Source organism: Xenopus tropicalis, chromosome 9, assembly GCF_000004195.4.
Source record: "Xenopus tropicalis strain Nigerian chromosome 9, UCB_Xtro_10.0, whole genome shotgun sequence".
Classification (NCBI taxonomy): Eukaryota; Metazoa; Chordata; class Amphibia; order Anura; family Pipidae; genus Xenopus; species Xenopus tropicalis.
Genome location: NC_030685.2, coordinates 13,794,021 through 13,813,898, shown reverse-complemented (window position 1 = coordinate 13,813,898; position 19,878 = coordinate 13,794,021). Strand labels below are relative to the sequence as shown.

The following is a 19,878-nucleotide window of genomic DNA, read 5'->3' as shown; positions in this document are numbered from 1 at the left end:
GTAGTCCAGCAATTATATAAGGAACGCTACCGGGGTCAAAACGCAATCAACAATAACAATTACATGCGCCCTGGGCTAGAGGAGGCGCTTGGGTCTTCAGTGAATATGTAGGAAAAGCGCATTCAGCTACATTAGGCCGCTGACGTAAACGTGTGGCCACACCCCCTGCACAGTCACATGACGCTAACACCCTTACTGACTATGGAGACGGGAACTACCCTTTACGCACGGCGCAGCACGTACTGGCTTGTCGTCATCGCGCCGGACTGGCGTACGGAGGGCGGGGTCTGAGGAGAAAGGGAAAGACCGGAGACCGGGAGCGAACCGGGACAGGGGGGGAAACAAAGGGGAAAGGAGAGCGATAGAGACAAAGGGAAGGGCTTGAGGAAAGCTGGCCAAGAGACCGATGAACCAGGTCGTGTGGGGGCGGCCAAGGGTAAGGGGCTAATAAGGGAGGGAGCAAGGAAGGGAAGGGGCAGTGAGAGCTATTAGAATATGGAGTGAGGGGCGAGGAGAAAGCGAGAAGTGTTGCCGCGGAGACACAAGGGGAGAAGGAAGGACACAGAAGGGACGGCGAGGTGGGGATGCGAGACGGCCAGACACTGAGAGAAGAAAGCGGGGCGGCCGCACAGGGACGGATTGGGAGCGGGCAGGAAGGCCAGACAGCAGCCCTTTGCCACAACACGGAGAGGCAGGTAAAGGGGAGGTACACTGAGGGCTAGGGCAGAGACTCCTACCCACACACGGCCAGGCAGGGGCCCACTGAGCAGTAGGGAGAGGCCCAGAGAAGGCAAAGGGGAGACATTCACTAAAGCATGAAATAGCAAAGAGACATTGAGAGACAATTCAGGGATATACTGACTGAGAGGCATGCCCAGGAGAGACAGACTCAGAGGCTCAGGAAAGACTGAATAGAAGGCAAACTGAAGGCCAGAGACATAGGGAGTGAAGGCCAGAGACATAGGGAGTGAAGGCCAGAGACATAGGGAGTGAAGGCCAGAGACATAGGGAGTGGAGGCCAGAGACATAGGGAGTGGAGGCCAGAGACATAGGGAGTGGAGGCCAGAGACATAGGGAGTGGAGGCCAGAGACATAGGGAGTGGAGGCCAGAGACATAGGGAGTGAAGGCCAGAGACATAGGGAGTGAAGGCCAGAGACATAGGGAGTGAAGGCCAGAGACATAGGGAGTGAAGGCCAGAGACATAGGGAGTGAAGGCCAGAGACATAGGGAGTGAAGGCCAGAGACATAGGGAGTGAAGGCCAGAGACATAGGGAGTGGAGGCCAGAGACATAGGGAGTGGAGGCCAGAGACATAGGGAGTGGAGGCCAGAGACATAGGGAGTGGAGGCCAGAGACATAGGGAGTGGAGGCCAGAGACATAGGGAGTGGAGGCCAGAGACATAGGGAGTGGAGGCCAGAGAGTGGTCATGGAGAGAGGAAAGCAGGGAGGTGACTGTTAGAGGGGAAGAGACTCAATAGAGGCAAGGGACCCCCCTACACACACATAGACATTCCAGCCTTTCCATCACATAGACATTTCTCTTGTTTCCTCTTTATTAATCCAATCAGTCACACAGGGGGGCTCCTGCAGTTGCCTCAGTCAGACTTCTCAGGGTTACTTACTGCATCTAAGCCTGACACTGTGCATCCCCCATAGGGACCCTGTTGGGCACCCCTCCCTTTTTGACTCTTATGCAAAGACTTGCTGTGTTTAGCATTAACCCTTTGTAATCAACCGATTCCCAACTTCCTCAGGCCCCTCTGGGTCGCCAGTCATTTATTTCTTTCTCAGGCATCTTTGTAGCCAAGCTTTCTGGAGTCACCAGTTGGCTTGTAGCAGTTCAGGCTTGTAGCAGTTATCCCCACAGTCTAAGTTTTATGTAACTGGGGCCTATATAGTCTTTAGCGTTTAACGTTTTCACAGATAGCAGGGTATATAGAAGTAGATCTTTGCCAGTCAGGCTGTAGTACAGGGGTTGTTGCTGGTTCGCTATGCTTTACCCTGGTGGATAAGCCTACAAAGAGCCACATGGAGGCTCCGTCCCATATATCTGGAGCCAGGCCTGGGCATCGTGTCCAAAGAAGGCGCTCCAAAGCTCAGAGAGACCGACAACGAGGACCTTCCCCTGCTAATTCTTCTTCTTCAACAAGCCCTGCCCCTGAGCTTTGGCCCCGCCCTCAGCGCAAGAGGAGGAAGAGAAGGGGTGCCGACAATGTCAATTTTAAAGAAGACGATTTGATCGATGGATTTTGTATCAGCAGCTATGGGAGCCTGGAGGCTATGCAGGTGAGCTGGGGATTTGGGTACCGAGGCACCGTAGAGTGGTTGAATACCTCAGAACAAGCCTGGCACTAGAAAAAACTGGGCCAATTAACCAGAAGTGGTGCAATTAAAATATTTGTTTTATTCAAAGAAAAAATATCTCAAACATAAACAGCCTGACGCGTTTCGTACCTAAAGTGGGCACTTAATCATAGGCTGAAGAGTCTTTTGAAGCAACAGTATTTAAGGTTAAAACAATCAAGATTAAATAACCAATCGCAGAACCCCATTTATCCACCAATTAAATAACATTTCTCAGAAAAGGTGAATGGGTACATGTTACATATATACACAAATGTGCATTTTTTTTTTAGTGCCAGTCTTGTTTTTTCTTATTTTTGAGGTATTTTGCTTTGGAGTTTTTCCTGTGCGCTGAAGGATTTTTGAGGTTTGAGCACCTGGACCCCATATACTAAAGGGTGAAAAAACCCATAAAGGAGTTGTTCTCCTTTAAATGATATATATGATAATATGATGTAAAGTGCACCTTTATGGTACAATTTGCAACTGGTCCTCATGTTTTACCATTTGCAGTTTTTGAATTATTCAGCTTGTTTGTTGACCAGCTCACCGCTTACTATCTGTTTGCTAGGGGTCTAATTTAACCTAGTAACCAGGCAGTGGTTTAAAAGGGAGACAGGAATGAGAATAGAGAAGGGTCTAAATAGGTAGATAAATAAAAAAAAAAGAGTAATAATAAAATTGCAGGCTCACAGAGCAATAGATTTGACTGCTGGGGTCAGTGCACCCCCCCATTTGAAACCTGGAAAGAGCCAAAAGCGGAAGGCAAATAATTAAAAAACTATCAAAAAAAAAAATGAAGACTAATTGAAAGTTGCTACGAATAGGCCATTTTAAAACAGCGGGAAATTAATCTGAAGGTGAACAACCCCTTTAGGTAAAGTTCAACACCAAAAATCTGCTTATAGAGAGGTGCCCTGTATTAGCCAGTGTGGGATGTGTTGGAATAATGTATAATCCTTGTAAAGTGCTGGGGAATATGCCAGGATAATAATTACTGGGTGTTCCTTATATTGATCGGGGTGTAGATCATGCAAGAAAGATGCAGGTCACAGTCATTTAAGACCTGGTTGAAATGTATGGGAAGAGAAATGATGCTTAAGGTAGCAATATGCAAAATATTATTTGTATTAATTGGATCTGTACTACCAATTATGGCATATAGAAAAGTACTTTGTCAGAGCAGTTATGGAAGCATAGAGCCAATTGTGGGGTACAGTTAAACAGGGCATGCTAAGGAAGTAACGTGTATTCACTCGCTGCTCATTTCAGAGGGATTTCTCGGCAAACTCTGCACCCCACGAGGAGCCATACAGAAAACGACCTCCCGGGAAAAGAAAAAGAAGCGACGAAGCCAGCTCGGAGGATCCAGGTGCCAGTGGCCCCGAGAACAGAGTTGCCGCATACAAGGGCCCAAGGGATTGCAAAGGCCTTAAAGATCAGGTGTGTGGGGGTTGCCATAATATTGGCATGATGTTTGTTGTCTCTGGTTGCCTTGGAATGCAAGGCAACGGGGCAATTTAAATTTGCAAAAGGGTTTTTTTTAGTACCTTTACATAATGATATTGGGCCCCCAGTGCCCAACGTTTGCTTTTGGCTGATAAATACTTATTGCTGCTTGGTTGCTGTGGGCAACTGCAAGGGTCTCTCCACATACTTTATTGTATAGTCCTTAATACATATTGAAGGGGTTGTTATTTCATACTAAATGAAATTGAAATCTGAATGTTAATGTTCCTGTTACCTTTGCGTTTCAGTCTGGCAGCTCAGTAATGTAGGTGCATGCTCTGAACTGTTACAGTTTGCTACATTTCTCAGCTGCATCTGTGACATATTGGCAACTACTATCTGTATCAGGAATGTATCCACTAATGTAAAAAAGGTCTGAAAACACAAACTGATGTTCATGTTGTTTAGAAGGTGAACAACCCCTTTAATTTATTTTGATTAGTCAAAAGGGCCTAGAACAAGTTATGTCCATTGTAGTTTGTTTCAATATATACAGCAATAGAGCAGCCCCTGTCTCCAGTCCTTACCTGTGTCCATCTCACCTGGCTTGCTTCTTCCTCTGCATACCAGGGACATGTAAGTGCAAGGTATAGTGACAGCTTTGTGCACAATGGCATTGGGGTCAGATGGTACAGGATACCTGGAATGGGGATGCAGGGACCAGGAAATAATAGAAATAGGTTGTAATATGTAACAGACATACCATATGACTGCTGTATTTGGGCAAGGGGTGCAGTATGTGAATTGAAGCAGTCTCAGTAATGGCAGAAAGATTATTTAGGGCTTGGTTTCACTTGCACTGGCTCAGAGCAAACCCAGGGGGCTGTTTCTGCAACTGTGCTTGGGAAAGAGGGACTGTCTGTGCTGGCACTGATTTATGCAATATCTCTATACAGGCTATGAAAATCCTAGGGAGTTTTCCCTGCTGTTGTCTTGTCATATCACACACCCATACCTTCTGATTATTACACAGTAGGAGGAACATGGGAAGAGAGAAGGAACTAGGAACAAGGCTAAAACTGCAAAGTAGAGTTTGGGGTGTGTGGAAGAGACCTAATTTGCGTTATAGTACTGTTAATATACTCTTTGATGTGTGTGTGGAAATGCTGGGCACTCTTTTCAGGGGTTAATAGTGGAAGTATCATATTTGGTGTCAGGAAGGTGCATCTGGTACACAAACATACTATATAAACTATATATACTTAAGTACTCTGTTTAGTGAGCTGTTAAGGGCGTCGGTGTAAATGGTTAGGTTGCCAACCCTGGCAACCAATGGCACCATTGTTTAATATGTTTGTGTGGGATAATAATTGTCAAGAAATTAGGCCATATCCGTTCATTGGCCAACCCAGATTTGCAAGGACAAGAGAAATTCATCTTAACAGCCTGCGATACATTGTGCTGGCTCAGTGCATTTTGCGCATCCATATGTTCTTCCAACTTCGACCAGTGTTTAAATTTGTCTTATTTTGGGACCGCTGTTATATCAGGGAGCCGGGCTCTTGTGTGGCCAACATCAGTGGTGCTTATATTGTTAATTACAAGAAATAGAACTATAATGGTTCTGGTACGCACACAATATTGTTAGCAGTTGGAGCATTTTGAGCACTAAGTGCCAGTTGACCAATAAGTATTAGGGATTTGACCTTTTATAGAATTGCCACGTGTTCCATTAGAATTATTACTAGGGTTGCACCAAATCCAGGATTCGGGTTCAGGATTTGGACAAGATATAAATTAGGATTCGGATTCAGTCCGGTATTTGGGGTTTTGGCCGAATCAAAATAGTAATTAGGGATGCACCGAATCCAGTATTTGGTTTTTTGTGTCACTGCCCAGTAGCCCCCTGATTACTGAATGATTGAGCATCGCCACTTAAAGAAGCTTTGAGCCTCAGGGCGTTTATTAGATGTGCTCAGGGGACTGGAGGAAAAACAAATGGTAAGCATTCAGTTGGGCCTGCCTGACGGACCCTCAGTTGTTCTCTCATGCGTATACCCATTAGCCACATAGAGCACCCAATGTTTGCCAAAGAATTCACCCACGTTCAGACTTCAGTCATTTTATTTTCAATGACCCGTATAATTTGGGTTTTCCCGCGGCAGGAGCAGAGCGCTAAACAGGATGCAGAGAGCCTTGTCTGTCTGTTTCCAAACTGTCATCCTAAATGTGCTGACAGATAAGTGTGTGCGGTGTTAATTAGTAATCCCAGAGGAAGAAGAAAGAGTAAACATTTAGTGGGAGAAATCAATGTTGTGAGTAGAAACGATGGCCCGTATACAGGGGCAAAACAATGGTGGAAAGATAAACTGGTAAGATGTTTTCCATTGCTGCCGCGTGTGTCTGATCTATTTACATGTTTTAATTTGTTTATGGAAATATAGTAATAAAATAAATAATCAAAGGCAAAGGAATTCTAGGAAGGATGTGACTTCACAGATGCCCTACTGAGATTTGGCCGGGGCAGAGGAAACCAGGTGGCAGTCATTATAAGGGAGAATGTGGTATTGGTTCAAGGGGAGTTGGATGGCTGCTTTTACAAAGGAAACTCAGACTAGGGAGTTAGAGCATTAAAGGTGGCCATACACGCACCGATATTATCGTACGAAACCTCGTTTCGTACGATAATCGGTGCGTGTATGGCATGTCAGCGAGCCGACCGATATCGCAGGAAGCTGCTGAAATCGGTCGGCTCGCTGATCGGCCAAGTTAGAAAATTTTGATCGGGCGCCATAGAAGGCGCCTGACCAAAATTCTCCCTTCAGAGCTGAATCGGCAGAAGGAGGTAGAAATCCTATTGTTTCTACCTCCTTACCTGCCGATTCAGCCCTGAATGGTGTGTGGCGGATCTGACGATGTTTCGTGCGACCGACGGTCGTACGAAACATCGTGAGATCGCCACGTGTATGGCCAGCTTAAGGAACAGGTGGTAGCATGTATTACTCAGAACTGAAGTTTTAGGCTAATGCTATACTGGGCAGATGCATCCTGACTGCACTATACTGTCCTTTCCTCTGCCCATTTACTGGCAACCCATGTTCATGGAACCATGTTTCCCTGCACCACGTAGACAGGGACAGTCCCCATTAAAGTAAATTGTGGTCAGCAAGAATAAGATTGAATAGACATGAGTATAGTGAATGCTTTGCTTGCTGTGACATTAGCACTGAGCACGCAGCCAAATGAGTGCTTACATGCAGAGGGAAGGCAGCTGTGCATTCATGATGAAGGTCAACATGTCAATAAGAGGCATTTTGTCTTTACAGAAGAGAAACTGGCCAGCACATAATGCTCAGGAAGGATGTGCGCAGCATGTAGGCCCCCCGGGGGTCATAAGTCAGGTGAGCGTTATTATAAAAACCTTCAGATTATTGGAACCTGAAACATCTTCAGATCCCATAGGTGTATGGTCAAAATCCTGTTTGCATTTATTACACTGAGGCCAGACTTATGGGATTATCCACGGCGGATCTGGCTTATCCTTGGAAGCTGATCTTCTAAGGGTCTTATATTGGGACCCAAACGCTTTGGCCTCTAGTGATATACATCTATGTGGGGGTAATAGTCTGTTACCAATGGTAAGGACCAAAACAGTTTAGAGCCATGGATGAGATAGAAACATAATAGATCCGTTCTCTTCCTTTCATCACCTTCATTGTTTAGGTGCCCCCTCTCTTGTTTGCATGTTAGTCTGCCTAGACTAATGGCTGAATTTGCAGGGATGACGTTTATCCCGGGAAGGGTAAGGACAACTGTAGAGAAGTTCTTCCCAAAAAAGTGATTGGGTATTCATTGGAATGCATGCATATTTGTGATTATTTTGTTTCCCCGGTAGATATTTGGGCAAAATGTGTTATTTTTAATCTTATGTGTCATTTATGTGCAGGACTGTCTCCACTGCTGTCTGGATACTGGCTATATTGTGAGTGCAGCTTCATGTTCGTTTGACTTTTTGTGTGTGTCTGCGTTCTGCTTACTCACCCCTAAATGATCCTTTGTGGTCTACTTTCCTTTGCCAAAAACAGTGCCTTCAACCTGTTCTCTTGCCTTTATTGTTCTTTCTGTTTTCATTTTGCTCTCTTTTCATTTTTCCTCCCTTCGCACCCCCAATCTTCAATTGCCCTTTATTGATACCATTATATTCCCCCTTTGAAACGATCTGTGTGTCTTTTTTTTATGCCCTGTCCTAACATATATCTTTGTATTTTTCAGTGTGATGCAGAGAGTAGCTGTGATGAGCAAGTAAGTGCATGTTATGTTCTCTTCATGCCACAGTGCCCCTAAATAGTGAGAGAGAATAAAACCTGTGGGGGTGCCAATATGTTAGATACCCCCTAGATGGTCAAATTGCTAACCAACCAGGGGTGCTTCCTTTAAGAGAACTGCACTGCTGTGTTGGATCCATTTACCCAAGTATCCCCTGCAAATGCATGTGCTAAACAGTTCGTTTGTCGAGTTGAATATACTGCCTATGAGCTGCACACTTGGTTGCAGCAGGGACACTTGTAAAGTAGGATCCTATAGTTCCAGGGGTACCCAGGGCACAAATAAGCACTCACCCCAAATCCCCCCTAACTGGCCTTCAGGCTGGGCCCCCTTAGCCCATAACAAGGTTACAGATATATAGAAACATTGGGGTAACAGTCACCCTGCTATAGTTCCAGGGGTACCCAGGGCACAAATAAGCACTCACCCCAAATCCCCCCCCCTAACTGGCCTTCAGGCTGGGCCCCCTTAGCCCATAACAAGGTTACAGATATATAGAAACATTGGGGTAACAGTCACCCTGCTATAGTTCTAGGGGTACCCAGGACACAAATAAGCACTCACCCCAAATCTCCCCCTAACTGGCCTTCAGACTGGGCCCCTTAATCTCTTTATTTTGTCTTTGTTTGTTTTGCAGACTCCCAGAGATGATCTGGCCCTGTCATTTACTATTTCTACGAGCACAGGTACAAATGGCTGCCTGTCTAGTTGCTTCTTACCCTCATATAATCCGTATTATCTCTCTGTCCTTTTTTGGCTGCTGTATTTGCCTCACCACTATTTATCAGTTTTCTTTGAAGTTTCTCTTTGACCCTTTTTTCCATATAGTAACTGAAACGTTCTCTTTTCAGCTTCTGTGTCGCTCTCTGGGGGGCGTCCCAAGCTATCTGTTCTCTGTGAGATTTCTGGATTGGGCAGAAGTTGTGAGAGGAGCCAAGAGCCGGAGTGTGAGCCTTTGCTACCCCAGCTGTGCCCAACTCCCTTACCCCCACGCACGCCCCTCCCCCCACCTAAGCCCCCACCCAGTACGACTCCCAAAGCACAGCCTGCACCTGCAGTGCCTGCACCTACTGTTGGTTTGGATCTAGGCATGAACAGGTAAGGCAATGGAAGATAGGCATGGCTGCTGATTGTGTTTTACAAGAAAAATGACTTTATGCCTTCTTGTAGTCCTCACTGCGATAACTTCTCTTTCAGTTCCAGCAGATGCACCTTCACCAAACCGTTGTCAGTTCCCCGGATGTCTCCGCGCCCCCCAACACCATCCCGTTCTTTGCCGGGCCATTCTGCTCCACAGGGTTTCTCCTCTGCTTTGCGCCCTCAGACCCATCATCACTTGAGCTTATTTGCCCCTGCTCCTGCCCCAGCCCTTCCTCCCCCACCTCCACTTCTGCAGGTTACTGGGCACCCAGCTTCTGCTGTCACTACTGTGCTATCTGGTGAGTATTTAAATGGAGCTAATTGTGGAAGGGGAGGGGAAGGGGTCTCCGTGATATAAAGTTTTGTAAGTTGCCTGCTGCACACAGGACTATTTTGAAGCGCAGTGCCAACTAAACTGACCCAAAAGCTGCCTCTTGGGGGTGCCTAAATCTGCAATCAGAAAAGAATCTGTTTGGAATCAAATAGATAAGCAAAGTAATCATTTTAAAAATCTGTTTGTTGACATGGATTAGACAAGCAGAGGATAAGAGCAGGCTGTACAGCAATTGGAAATTCAGAAGCTACTGCCAGTGGTATTAAATGTTTGGTCTGTAATAGGTAACAGAATTTCCTAATGTGGTTACTTATCAAACTTCTCCCAGCAGAACACAACGTGATTGGTCAGGAAATGGGTTCCCGGTTCGTGGCTGCACCTGGAGCTGGAGCGGAGCTGAGTGCGGCTGTCAGACCCATGTACCAATTCCACCAGCACAACCACCAACATACGCACCAGCACACGCACCAGCACTTCACTCCCTTCCCTCCTGCTGTGGCATCAGCTACTGTAAGTCAGAATCATTGCTCTATAATCATACTATTCTGAAGTCTTGGCTTATACTCCCGTACCTTGCCAGTCTTTACCTACTTGCTCACCCTGCTTTACCTCAGTAGTCATGCAGCCTCCCATCTTTCTTGCACCTCCTGCCCAAGCCAATTACAAATGGAATTCTTCATTTAACAGTCGGCCTCTTCTCTCTCCCTCTCATTGCAGTTTGAGAAGTATCCGGGTAAAATTGAAAGTCTGTACAGGCAGAATGTGAGTATTAATGTGTTGCCTCCATTATCCTGTTTCTCCTTGTTTTTGTCTCTTTTTACATCAATTTGCTATTTGTCTCTCTGCTGTACCAGCTTGTTTCCTTTGTCCATAGCCCCTCTCAGCTCCTTTATACCCATATTATGATTTTTTTTGTTATCCAAGCAAAATTGTTTTAGAGGGTGTCGGGCAGGGTCGGCATCCATGTATGCAATTGGAGATTTCAGCAATGGCACAAAATATCAGGGCTGCCCTACCTGTGGCATTTTGCTGCTGTTGTACTACATGCAGATACTGCTGAGAATATGGGGACATTGGTACTTATGACTACCCAGCATAGCCCCTCCTCTGAGTTACCTCTACTCCAGTGCTGTGCTCTGAGCTCATCTTGCCTCTCAATGACTCTCTTGTTTTGTACTCTCTCTACTTTGGATGCTGCTTTTCCACTACTCCATCTGTCATTACCCTTAGACCCTCACAGCTACATTCATGGCCACTTTATTTTTGTTTCCCATTTTACTGCAACTTGTCGTCTTTAATTTTTCTCTTTCCCTACAGTTTTTCCAGCCCTTTTCACCAGTTATCACTGCACTCCCCCCTGTTCTACCTCCTAGTGTCTCCTTTGGCTCCCTGCAGGGGGCATTTCAGCCCAAGGTGAGTAAAATAAAGTAAAAAGGGTTGCAGTTTATTGCCCCATGCGTCTTGATTTCTGAACTTCTCCTTTCCTTGCAGAGCACAAGTTCTGAGCTGGCCTCAAGATGCTCTGTGCCCCCCTCTTTGCCTCATAAAGCTCCTCAGGTAAGCTCTCTGGATACATGTAGAGTTGTGGAGGACTTAGCACAGGTTATGAAATTGCTGAGAAGAATTGTCCTTACTTGAGCTTTCATACTTATTATCTAACAACCCCCAAAATATTTTTTTTCCCAATAAAAGAAAACATAATTCTAAGCAACAAGTGCTTTAAAAGTTATTTGTAAATGTAATTGCTATTGAAAGCAGCATTTGCTGAACTTCTGGTTGTTACTTTTTAAACAATGTTGCAAAGGTCAGTCTCCTCCAGCGAGTCAGGTCTGTCAGGTTGCTGCCTCGTGTTACATTGTTTCAAATGCCAGAGCCACCGGGGCAGGGAATAGAAAAGGACAGACAAACTTTGCGTTTCATAGCAATTATATATACAAATGATCCAAAAACCACTACAAATTTGTAATGAATGGATATTGCAAAGTTGCTTTTATTAGGTAAAATGATATTCTGGGTTGACTTGTCCTTTAAGTTGTGCATAGTTTATAAAATAGGCTTAATTACTAGAGTAAATTTTCAGATTTGCATCTAATTTGTTTTTTTCTTTAAAGCTCACAGATCAGTTTAGGCCGAGGGTAAGTATCAATGCTTATATGTAATGTTGCCTTGCATTTTGTTATGTGCATTCTAAGCAGTTCAAGCTAATGATATAAAAGCTTCACTTCTTAATAAAACACAGTGAGATGCAGAATTTACAGAATACTAAGTCCTATACATAAACTTGGAAATGCTCTAGGACTATAGAAACCTCTTTGTGGGCCACAGTGCGCACCCAAGTCGTAGGTTAGACAGCCATGTTTTGAGTATATTTTAAAATGCAGATTGGCTTTGCCAGTGACAATAATGCCTTCATAAGGGAATCTCTTAAAAGTAATATGATGCCTTATTGATGCCTATATGATGCCTTATTTATATTTATATAGCGAAAGGAGCAAGGTGCAAATCTGCAACCGTTAAAAGCACCAAAAAGAAAGTGTTGGGATGAATATGCTGTCTACTGATCAGATGCATGACAGATGTTTTTTCCTAATACATATATTTGTGACGGTTTTTTACAGAGGTCGGGGCGCTGGTGTGCAATGCATGTTCGTCTGGCTTACATGATCCTGCGGCACCAGGAGAGAATTAAGGTAACTGTATTCCTAACGTCTCGCAACAACAGTATGCTTATTAAACTGATGCTCTCCGTCAGTCACTCAGGGGCTTGGATGGACTGCACAGCTTTAGTAGCACTTACATTCTACTTTGCACTTGCATCTTGAATCAATTAGTGGGTAGGATTTCCAATTCCCACTGTAGTACAATCTGATAACACTGGTTGTTGGTCTGACCAAATCTGACTAAAGTAGGTTGTGTAAACCAACCATAAAATATCCTGCTCCTATTCTTGTAGTTTATTTTATATAATGTCTTCAGTATCTGCTGCTAATATGTCTTTTTATTAAAGATAAACTATACCCGTAGAATAAATACTTAACCAACAGATAGTTTATATTATGTTAAGTGACCTATTAAAGAATCTCACCAAACTGGAATATATATCAATAAATATTGCATCCTTTCCCTTGAGCCGCAATTTAGTGATGGGCTGTGTGCTCCCTCAGAGATCAGCTGACAGGAAGTGATGCAGCTCTAACTGTAACCGGAAGTAGTGTGGGGAGCAAAAGGCAGAACTCTGTCCATTCATTGGCTGATGGGGCCTAGCATGTATGTGTGCCTTGGCTTGTTTGTGTGCACTGTGACTCCTATGATCCCAGGGGGCGGCCCTTAATTCTTAAAATGGCAGTTTTCTATTTAGGATTACCCAATGGCACATACTACTAAATAAGTATATTTTTATGAAAATGGTTTATTTAGATGAAGCAGGGTTTTACATATGAGCTGGTTTATGTGATATATTTTAATAGAGCCCTACATTGTTTGGGGGTATAATTTTCCTTTAAGCTGTATGACTCCTTAGCTCCCAGTGCAATGGCTTCTTTAAAATGAACCTCCAGGTCCTTTTCAAAAAATTAGCATATTGTGATAAAGTTCATTATTTTCTGTAATGTACTGATAAACATTAGACTTTCATATATTTTAGATTCATTACACACAACTGAAGTAGTTCAAGCCTTTTCTTGTTTTAATATTGATGATTGTGGCATACAGCTCATGAAAACCCAAAATTCCTATCTCAAAAAATTAGCATATTTCATCCGACCAATAAAAGAAAAGTGTTTTTAATACAAAAAAAGTCAACCTTCAAATAATTATGTTCAGTTATGCACTCAATACTTGGTCGGGAATCCTTTTGCAGAAATGACTGCTTCAATGTGGCGTGGCATGGAGGCAATCAGCCTGTGGCACTGCTCAGGTGTTATGGAGGCCCAGGATGCTTCAATAGCGGCCTTAAGCTCATCCAGAGTGTTGGCTCTTGTGTCTCTCAACTTTCTCTTCACAATATCCCACAGATTCTCTATGGGGTTCAGGTCATATCCCACAGATTCTCTATGGGGTTCAGGTCAGGAGAGTTGGCAGGCCAATTGAGCACAGTAATACCATGGTCAGTAAACCATTTACCAGTGGTTTTGGCACTGTGAGCAGGTGCCAGGTTGTGCTGAAAAATGAAATCTTCATCTCCATAAAGCTTTTCAGCAGATGGAAGCATGAAGTGCTCCAAAATCTCCTGATAGCTAGCTGCATTGACCCTGCCCTTGATAAAACACAGTGGACCAACACCAGCAGCTGACATGGCACCCCAGACCATCACTGACTGTGGGTACTTGACACTGGACTTCAGGCATTTTGGTATTTCCCTCTCCCCAGTCTTCCTCCAGACTCTGGCACCTTGATTTCCGAATGACATACTTTGGACCACTGATCAACAGTCCAGTGCTGCTTCTCTGTAGCCCAGGTCAGGCACTTCTGCCGCTGTTTCTGGTTCAAAAGTGGCTTGACCTGGGGAATGCGGCACCTGTAGCCCATTTCCTGCACACGCCTGTACATGGTGGCTCTGGATGTTTCTACTCCAGACTCAGTCCACTGCTTCCGCAGGTCCCCCAAGGTCAGGAATCGGTCCTTCTCCACAATCTTCCTCAGGGCCCAGTCACCTCTTCTCGTTGTGCAGCGTTTTCTGCCACACTTTTTCCTTCCCACAGACTTCCCACTGAGGTGCCTTGATACAGCACTCTGGGAACAGCCTATTCGTTCAGAAATTTCTTTCTGTGTCTTACCCTCTTGCTTGAGGGTGTCAATGATGGCCTTCTGGACAGCAGTCAGGTTGGCAGTCTTACCCATGATTGCGGTTTTGAGTAATGAACCAGGCTGGGAGTTTCTAAAAGCCTCAGGAATCTTTTTAGGCTCGCGAGTCTTTTTCGGCGATTTCCGGAAATCGCCCCGCCGCGTCTGCCATCCCGCCGGCGACTTACATGTTCGCCGGTGGGATGGCAGGGGTAGGCAACTCGGGGAGATTAGTCGCCCGCGAACAGGGAGTTAATCGCGGGCGACTAATCTCCCCCGTGTGCCAGAGCCCTTAAGGTTTTTAGAGTTAATTAGTTGATTCAGATGATTAGGTTAATAGCTCGTTTAGAGAACCTTTTCATGATATGCTAATTTTTTGAGATAGGAATTTTGGGTTTTCATGAGCTGTATGCCACAATCATCAATATTAAAACAAGAAAAGGCTTGGACTACTTCAGTTGTGTGTAATGAATCTAAAATATATGAAAGTCTAATGTTTATCAGTACATTACAGAAAATAATGAACTTTATCACAATATGCTAATTTTTTGAAAAGGACCTGTATTTACTGCACCTGATAGCACAGAGAGACCTCTCTGTGCTATTAGGTGCAGTAAATAGGTTCATTTTAAAGAAGCCATTGCACTGGGAGCTAATGAGTCACACTCTACATGTTTTAACTGGTAGAATGTGACCAAATCACCTCTTCTTCCAGTAGGAGTTTGTGTAAAAGAGTACCTGTTTAAATTTCCCCTTTTGCCTATGCTTATCACATCACTCAAAGGGTTCCCCCCACCTCTTATCCTCTCACCTCTCTCTGTCACAGCTCGCACATGGCACTCCCCACAAGCCACCCTTCCGGAGTGATCTCCTCTCCTGTCTCCCTGCAGGACTCAGTTCTCTGCCATCCTCACATGAACTGGCACGAACCTCTTCCCTCTTCACCGGTAATGGGCTATTGTGTGCACATATGTTTATAATTTTAGATATTTTGTTTTTCTGTCTTCTTGGGGTGGGGGGGTTATGACAATGTTTTCTGTATGCAACTGTTATTATCTCTGTCTCTTTGGTGTAACTCCTGTATTTTTGCCCTCAACAAATACACTTTGTGTGATTCTCTGTTTCTTTTCTTCATATTCACTTTGTATATAAACTGTTTCTTTTCTTCCCTTTTCCCCTTAATCTCTCCTTTTTTTACTCTAAGCACTAGAGTGGCCATGCTCGGCGGCCCATCTTCTTTTCCCAAACCCTATTTTTCTACTTGTTTGTCAATGCACTATGTCTTATGCTCCTTTCTTAGGCTCCCCTGGACATTTTCAGGTCTCTCCTCAAGCTGCAGCCCCCTTTCTTCCCCCTTCTGGACCTGTGGGTGAGTTTAAAGTGCACAACCTTGGTCTCTGATAATCCCATACTCTCCCTGATACTGATACTCTAATTGTCTCTTGTTACTTCTTGTAGTTTTATTTAATAAAATCCCTGCCAAGGCATTATAAATAAAAACAGAACAAAAACTGAAGGCCTATGGGCCAGTTGTGACCCCCAAATGAGTTTCTGTGGCCCCCATTCTTCTTAAAGGCTCAATAGATGTTACTGTATGACATCATTTTAATTTAATCCAACACGAACATGCTGTATGAGAAATAATCGACCTGCTACATGTAATAAATTGGACAGCACTGACTGAAAGGAAGGCAGAATATAGAGTTGATGTCAGCCTATGGGTGTGGCATGAAATAACTGAGGGTATGACCAGCTGAACAGGTCTATAATACTGTTGTCCAAAGATCTTTTATAGTTAAGATATGATTTGGTTGTTAGGGTGCCCGTGTATCTAGAAACCAGGCAGTGGTATTAATGGCAGACTGGTTCAATCTACTTTCTGGTTGCCAGGGTCAGCGACCTCAGATGCCAAGGGCAGCTGCAGAGCTCAAATTATTCCCGTCTATAATTTAATTTAATTTTAAGGTTAACTGTCCCTTTAGTCTTCCAAGAAGAAGTCAATTGTAAAATTTATAACAGGGTCTAAATTTAACATTGCAATAGAAGCAAGTAGTAGTGGATTTATATTACAAAAGTCTTTTTATTGATCATAAATTAACTTAAAGCTTTTCACCCTTTACTTCTCCTTGTAAACCTGTTGTCTGTTAGGTACCAGCGAAAGTTGCTCGAACTTTACCCGTTGATCCTTTTCTCTCATTTTTATTTACTCCATAATTTGACCTCACATACTAACCTCTATGCCATGTTTTTCTCTGTAATTTTTTTTACAGATCCATTCATAAGGACGTCTGGGTTTTCTCCTCTGGCTGCCCTTAATAATGGTGCATTTGGAGGACTAGGGAACCCATCGTACAGTAAGTAACATACCTTTATATAGGGACTGCTCTCTGCATATACAGTCCATATGAGGCACTGGTAGGTCTGCAGGTTCAAGAGCTTCTGTTTTTGAAGGAGTGGATTGGTGGCTCTTTCATATTATGCGAATGGCCAGTCTGGACAATATCTTTGGGCCCATTAACCAGTGACTCTTAAGGCGTCGCCACTTTAAGTCTAACCTCTTCTGCACAATGTAATATTCTCCTTCTTTCCTTTCTCAGATCCTCCCACAATGTTTAACCGGAAGGATGGCCCTGCAATTCAGGGCTTTCCCAACCCCCATGACCCATGGAATCGGCTCCACCGCACACCTCCATCTTTTCCGACAGCACCGCCTCAGATTTGTGCCAAGCCTGATCTGGATGCACATTCTGTGCCACTGATGAAGAATGAGAAGGATCGGTAAGGGCAGCTGTATATTAGTGTGTAGTAAGTTTAAGTGGTGCTATTTTTAAGTGTATGGACAACATTGGTAACTTTTTTTTTTTTTGTGTGTGTGTCTTTTCACACAGGGATCTTTTCTGCCGCCTGGCACCACATATCTCCCCTCTGACCTCCAGCCAGCGCCTCCCTGGTGGGGAGGAGCGTGGGCCGTCGCGTACAGTCTCTCCGTACATGGCAGCAAGGCATGGAAGCAGTTCTGACATCAAGCCTCGCCTGACGCCTGATCACTCCAAGGTGAAGGTGAAGGAGGAACCCGAGGTGCTGACATTTGAAGTGGGGCGCTCTCCTGTGCCTGGGCTACACTTGTCCCATCCGTCTCCCCCCTTTGAGAGGCTTCGTGGCCCCTTCCTGGGTGAGCAGTTTCCTCACGCATTGGAGCCCTGGAGAGATGTCTACCGAAGAGTGGATCCCCAGCCCCTCCGTCTTCCTTCAGTGTCCCCCCGCCTTTACGAAAGAGAGGAGCGGGCGCATATCTTGCGAGAGGACTTTGAACGTGCCCACATGTATGGCTTGCCCCCTCATCATGCCGCCATGCAGCCTTCAGCAGCGTCCATGCTCGGTGCTCTCTACCCTCACCCCGCCTCTGGGCTGCTCAGCAAGACTCCTCCCATTAACTTGCTGAGTGCCCCACCCCCTCTCATCTCCACCTCACGACCGGGGTCTCCCCACCACAGGGACCTGTACAAAGAGAGAGACTCAAGATAGAACTTTCATCTTCATCTAGGAGGGGGTGTCTTGTAAATATTTATATATTACACCCTGATGCCCTCCCAACCTTGACCTATCCCCCACCCTAACCCTGGGCTTTTGTACATTTTTATGGTTATAATGTGATTTTAAGCACTGTGCTATCCCCTCCTTAATCCCTTCCAGGATTCAGTGTGTGTGGGCCAGTTGCAGAGCCGAGTGACCTTGCACCACATTGTGCTGTCAAAGTGCAGATCGCTCTGTCTGTTACATCAATAAAACCTCTCTTTATTCCCCTGACTGCCTCATGGGTTTGAAAGTAATTCCAATAGTGGGTCCAGAGAGAGAGACAGCCAAATGCAATCACAAGTTCCAATGGGTTTTTGTTGCATAGACAAGGGGCGTTTGGATAACTGGTAACTGTTTACAGGATAATTTTTTTTTAATAGGGGCCACTATTCTACATATTGGCAGGGTCCACTGCCTATGGGGCCCAGGTGACCCCCTGCAGATTAGAAATAGTTTCCCAGGATAACTGGTAGCAATGTAGAGCCACCCTCAGTGTGAATTTTGGGGTATGTGGTATTGATCGCAAATGTGATTTGTAAGCATTCTTCCAAGTTTGAAAAGAACTCCTTAAGGATAAATGGAGGTACTGGTACTGAATCTGTGGAATTACAACTCCCTGCATCTTCCTGCAGCTGTGGCTGAAATATGGCCTCTCCCACTCATGTATTTAAGTCTGCAGAGGAGGAACTGTGTTCCCTCTAAAGAGGTTGTTCACCTTAAAATTAACTTTTAGTATGATGTAGAGCTTAATATTTTAAGACGATTTTGCAATTTGCATGGTCTTCACTCTTTATTTTTTTTGTGGTTTTTGAGTTATTTAGCTTTTTATTCAGCAGCTTTCCAGTTTGGAATTTCAGCAGCTGTCTAGTTGCTAGGGTTCATATTTGCTTGCAACTAGGTAGTGGTTTGAATGAGAAACTGGATAGAAATATACATAGTAAGTTAGGATGAAAAAAAAAGACATACGTCCATCACGTTCAACCATAATGCCTATATATATAACCTGCCTAAAGGTGGCCATACACAGGCCGATTGTAGCTGCCGATATTGGTCCCTTAGACCGATTCAGCAGCTTATCGGCCCGTGGAGGGGCAGCAACGAGGGGCATGCCCGACCGATATCTGGCCTGAAATCGGGCAGATATTCAGTCGGATATTCAGGCTCGTTGATGCGATCCCTGAACTGACTGTGTCCATTACAGTCGTTATAATTCGATCGTTTGGCCTCAGGGCCAAACAACTGAATTAGCCTAAATTCCCCCGATATCGCCCACCTGTAGGTGGGGATATCAGGAGAAGACCTCGCCAGGTGAGCAGATCTTTACATATATGGCCACCTTTAGCCTGCATTTTTGATGAAATGTATGCTGAATAAGGGTCTTTGTGGTCTTTTATGCTGAAATCGGGCAGATATCGATCGGGCAGGTTAAAAAATTTAGTCGGATCGGGGACCGCATCGGCTCGTTCATGCAGTCCCTGAACCGCCTGTGCCCATTAGCGCCGGGGCCAAACGATTGAGTTAGCCTGCATTTGCGATCGAGTTAGCGACCTCGCCAAGTGAACGGATCTTAAAGTGTATGGCCACCTTAACTGCTAGTTGATCCAGAGGAAGGCAAAAACCCCCTTCTGAAGCCTCTCTAATTTTCCACAGAGGGGAAAAAATTCCTTCCTGACTCCAAGATGGCAATCGGACCAGTCCCTGGGGCAACTTGTACTAAGAGCTATCTCCCATAACCCTGTATTCCCTCACTTGTACTAAGAGCTATCTCCCATAACCCTGTATTCCCTCACTTGTACTGAGAGCTATCTCCCATAACCCTGTATTCCCTCACTTGTACTGAGAGCTATCTCCCCTACCCCTGTATTCCCTCACTTGTACTGAGAGCTATCTCCCCCTACCCCTGTATTCCCTCACTTGTACTGAGAGC

General features: G+C 44.8%; 1 protein-coding gene across 7 annotated transcripts; it reads left to right on the top strand.

The window, feature by feature from the left end:
* Positions 1 to 307: 307 nt before the first annotated feature.
* fbrs (fibrosin) lies at positions 308 to 18,182 on the top strand. Of its 7 annotated transcripts, NM_001126586.3 has the most exon segments (20): positions 459 to 1,017; positions 1,260 to 2,287; positions 3,617 to 3,787; positions 7,120 to 7,194; positions 7,740 to 7,775; positions 8,066 to 8,095; positions 8,757 to 8,805; positions 8,971 to 9,217; positions 9,317 to 9,558; positions 9,922 to 10,103; positions 10,311 to 10,355; positions 10,911 to 11,006; positions 11,085 to 11,150; positions 11,705 to 11,728; positions 12,212 to 12,283; positions 15,202 to 15,322; positions 15,676 to 15,744; positions 16,646 to 16,729; positions 16,973 to 17,153; positions 17,264 to 18,182. In NM_001126586.3, coding segments are annotated over 19 exon segments (2,685 nt in total). In that variant the 5' UTR covers positions 459 to 1,017; positions 1,260 to 2,029; the 3' UTR covers positions 17,901 to 18,182.
* Positions 18,183 to 19,878: the final 1,696 nt, after the last annotated feature.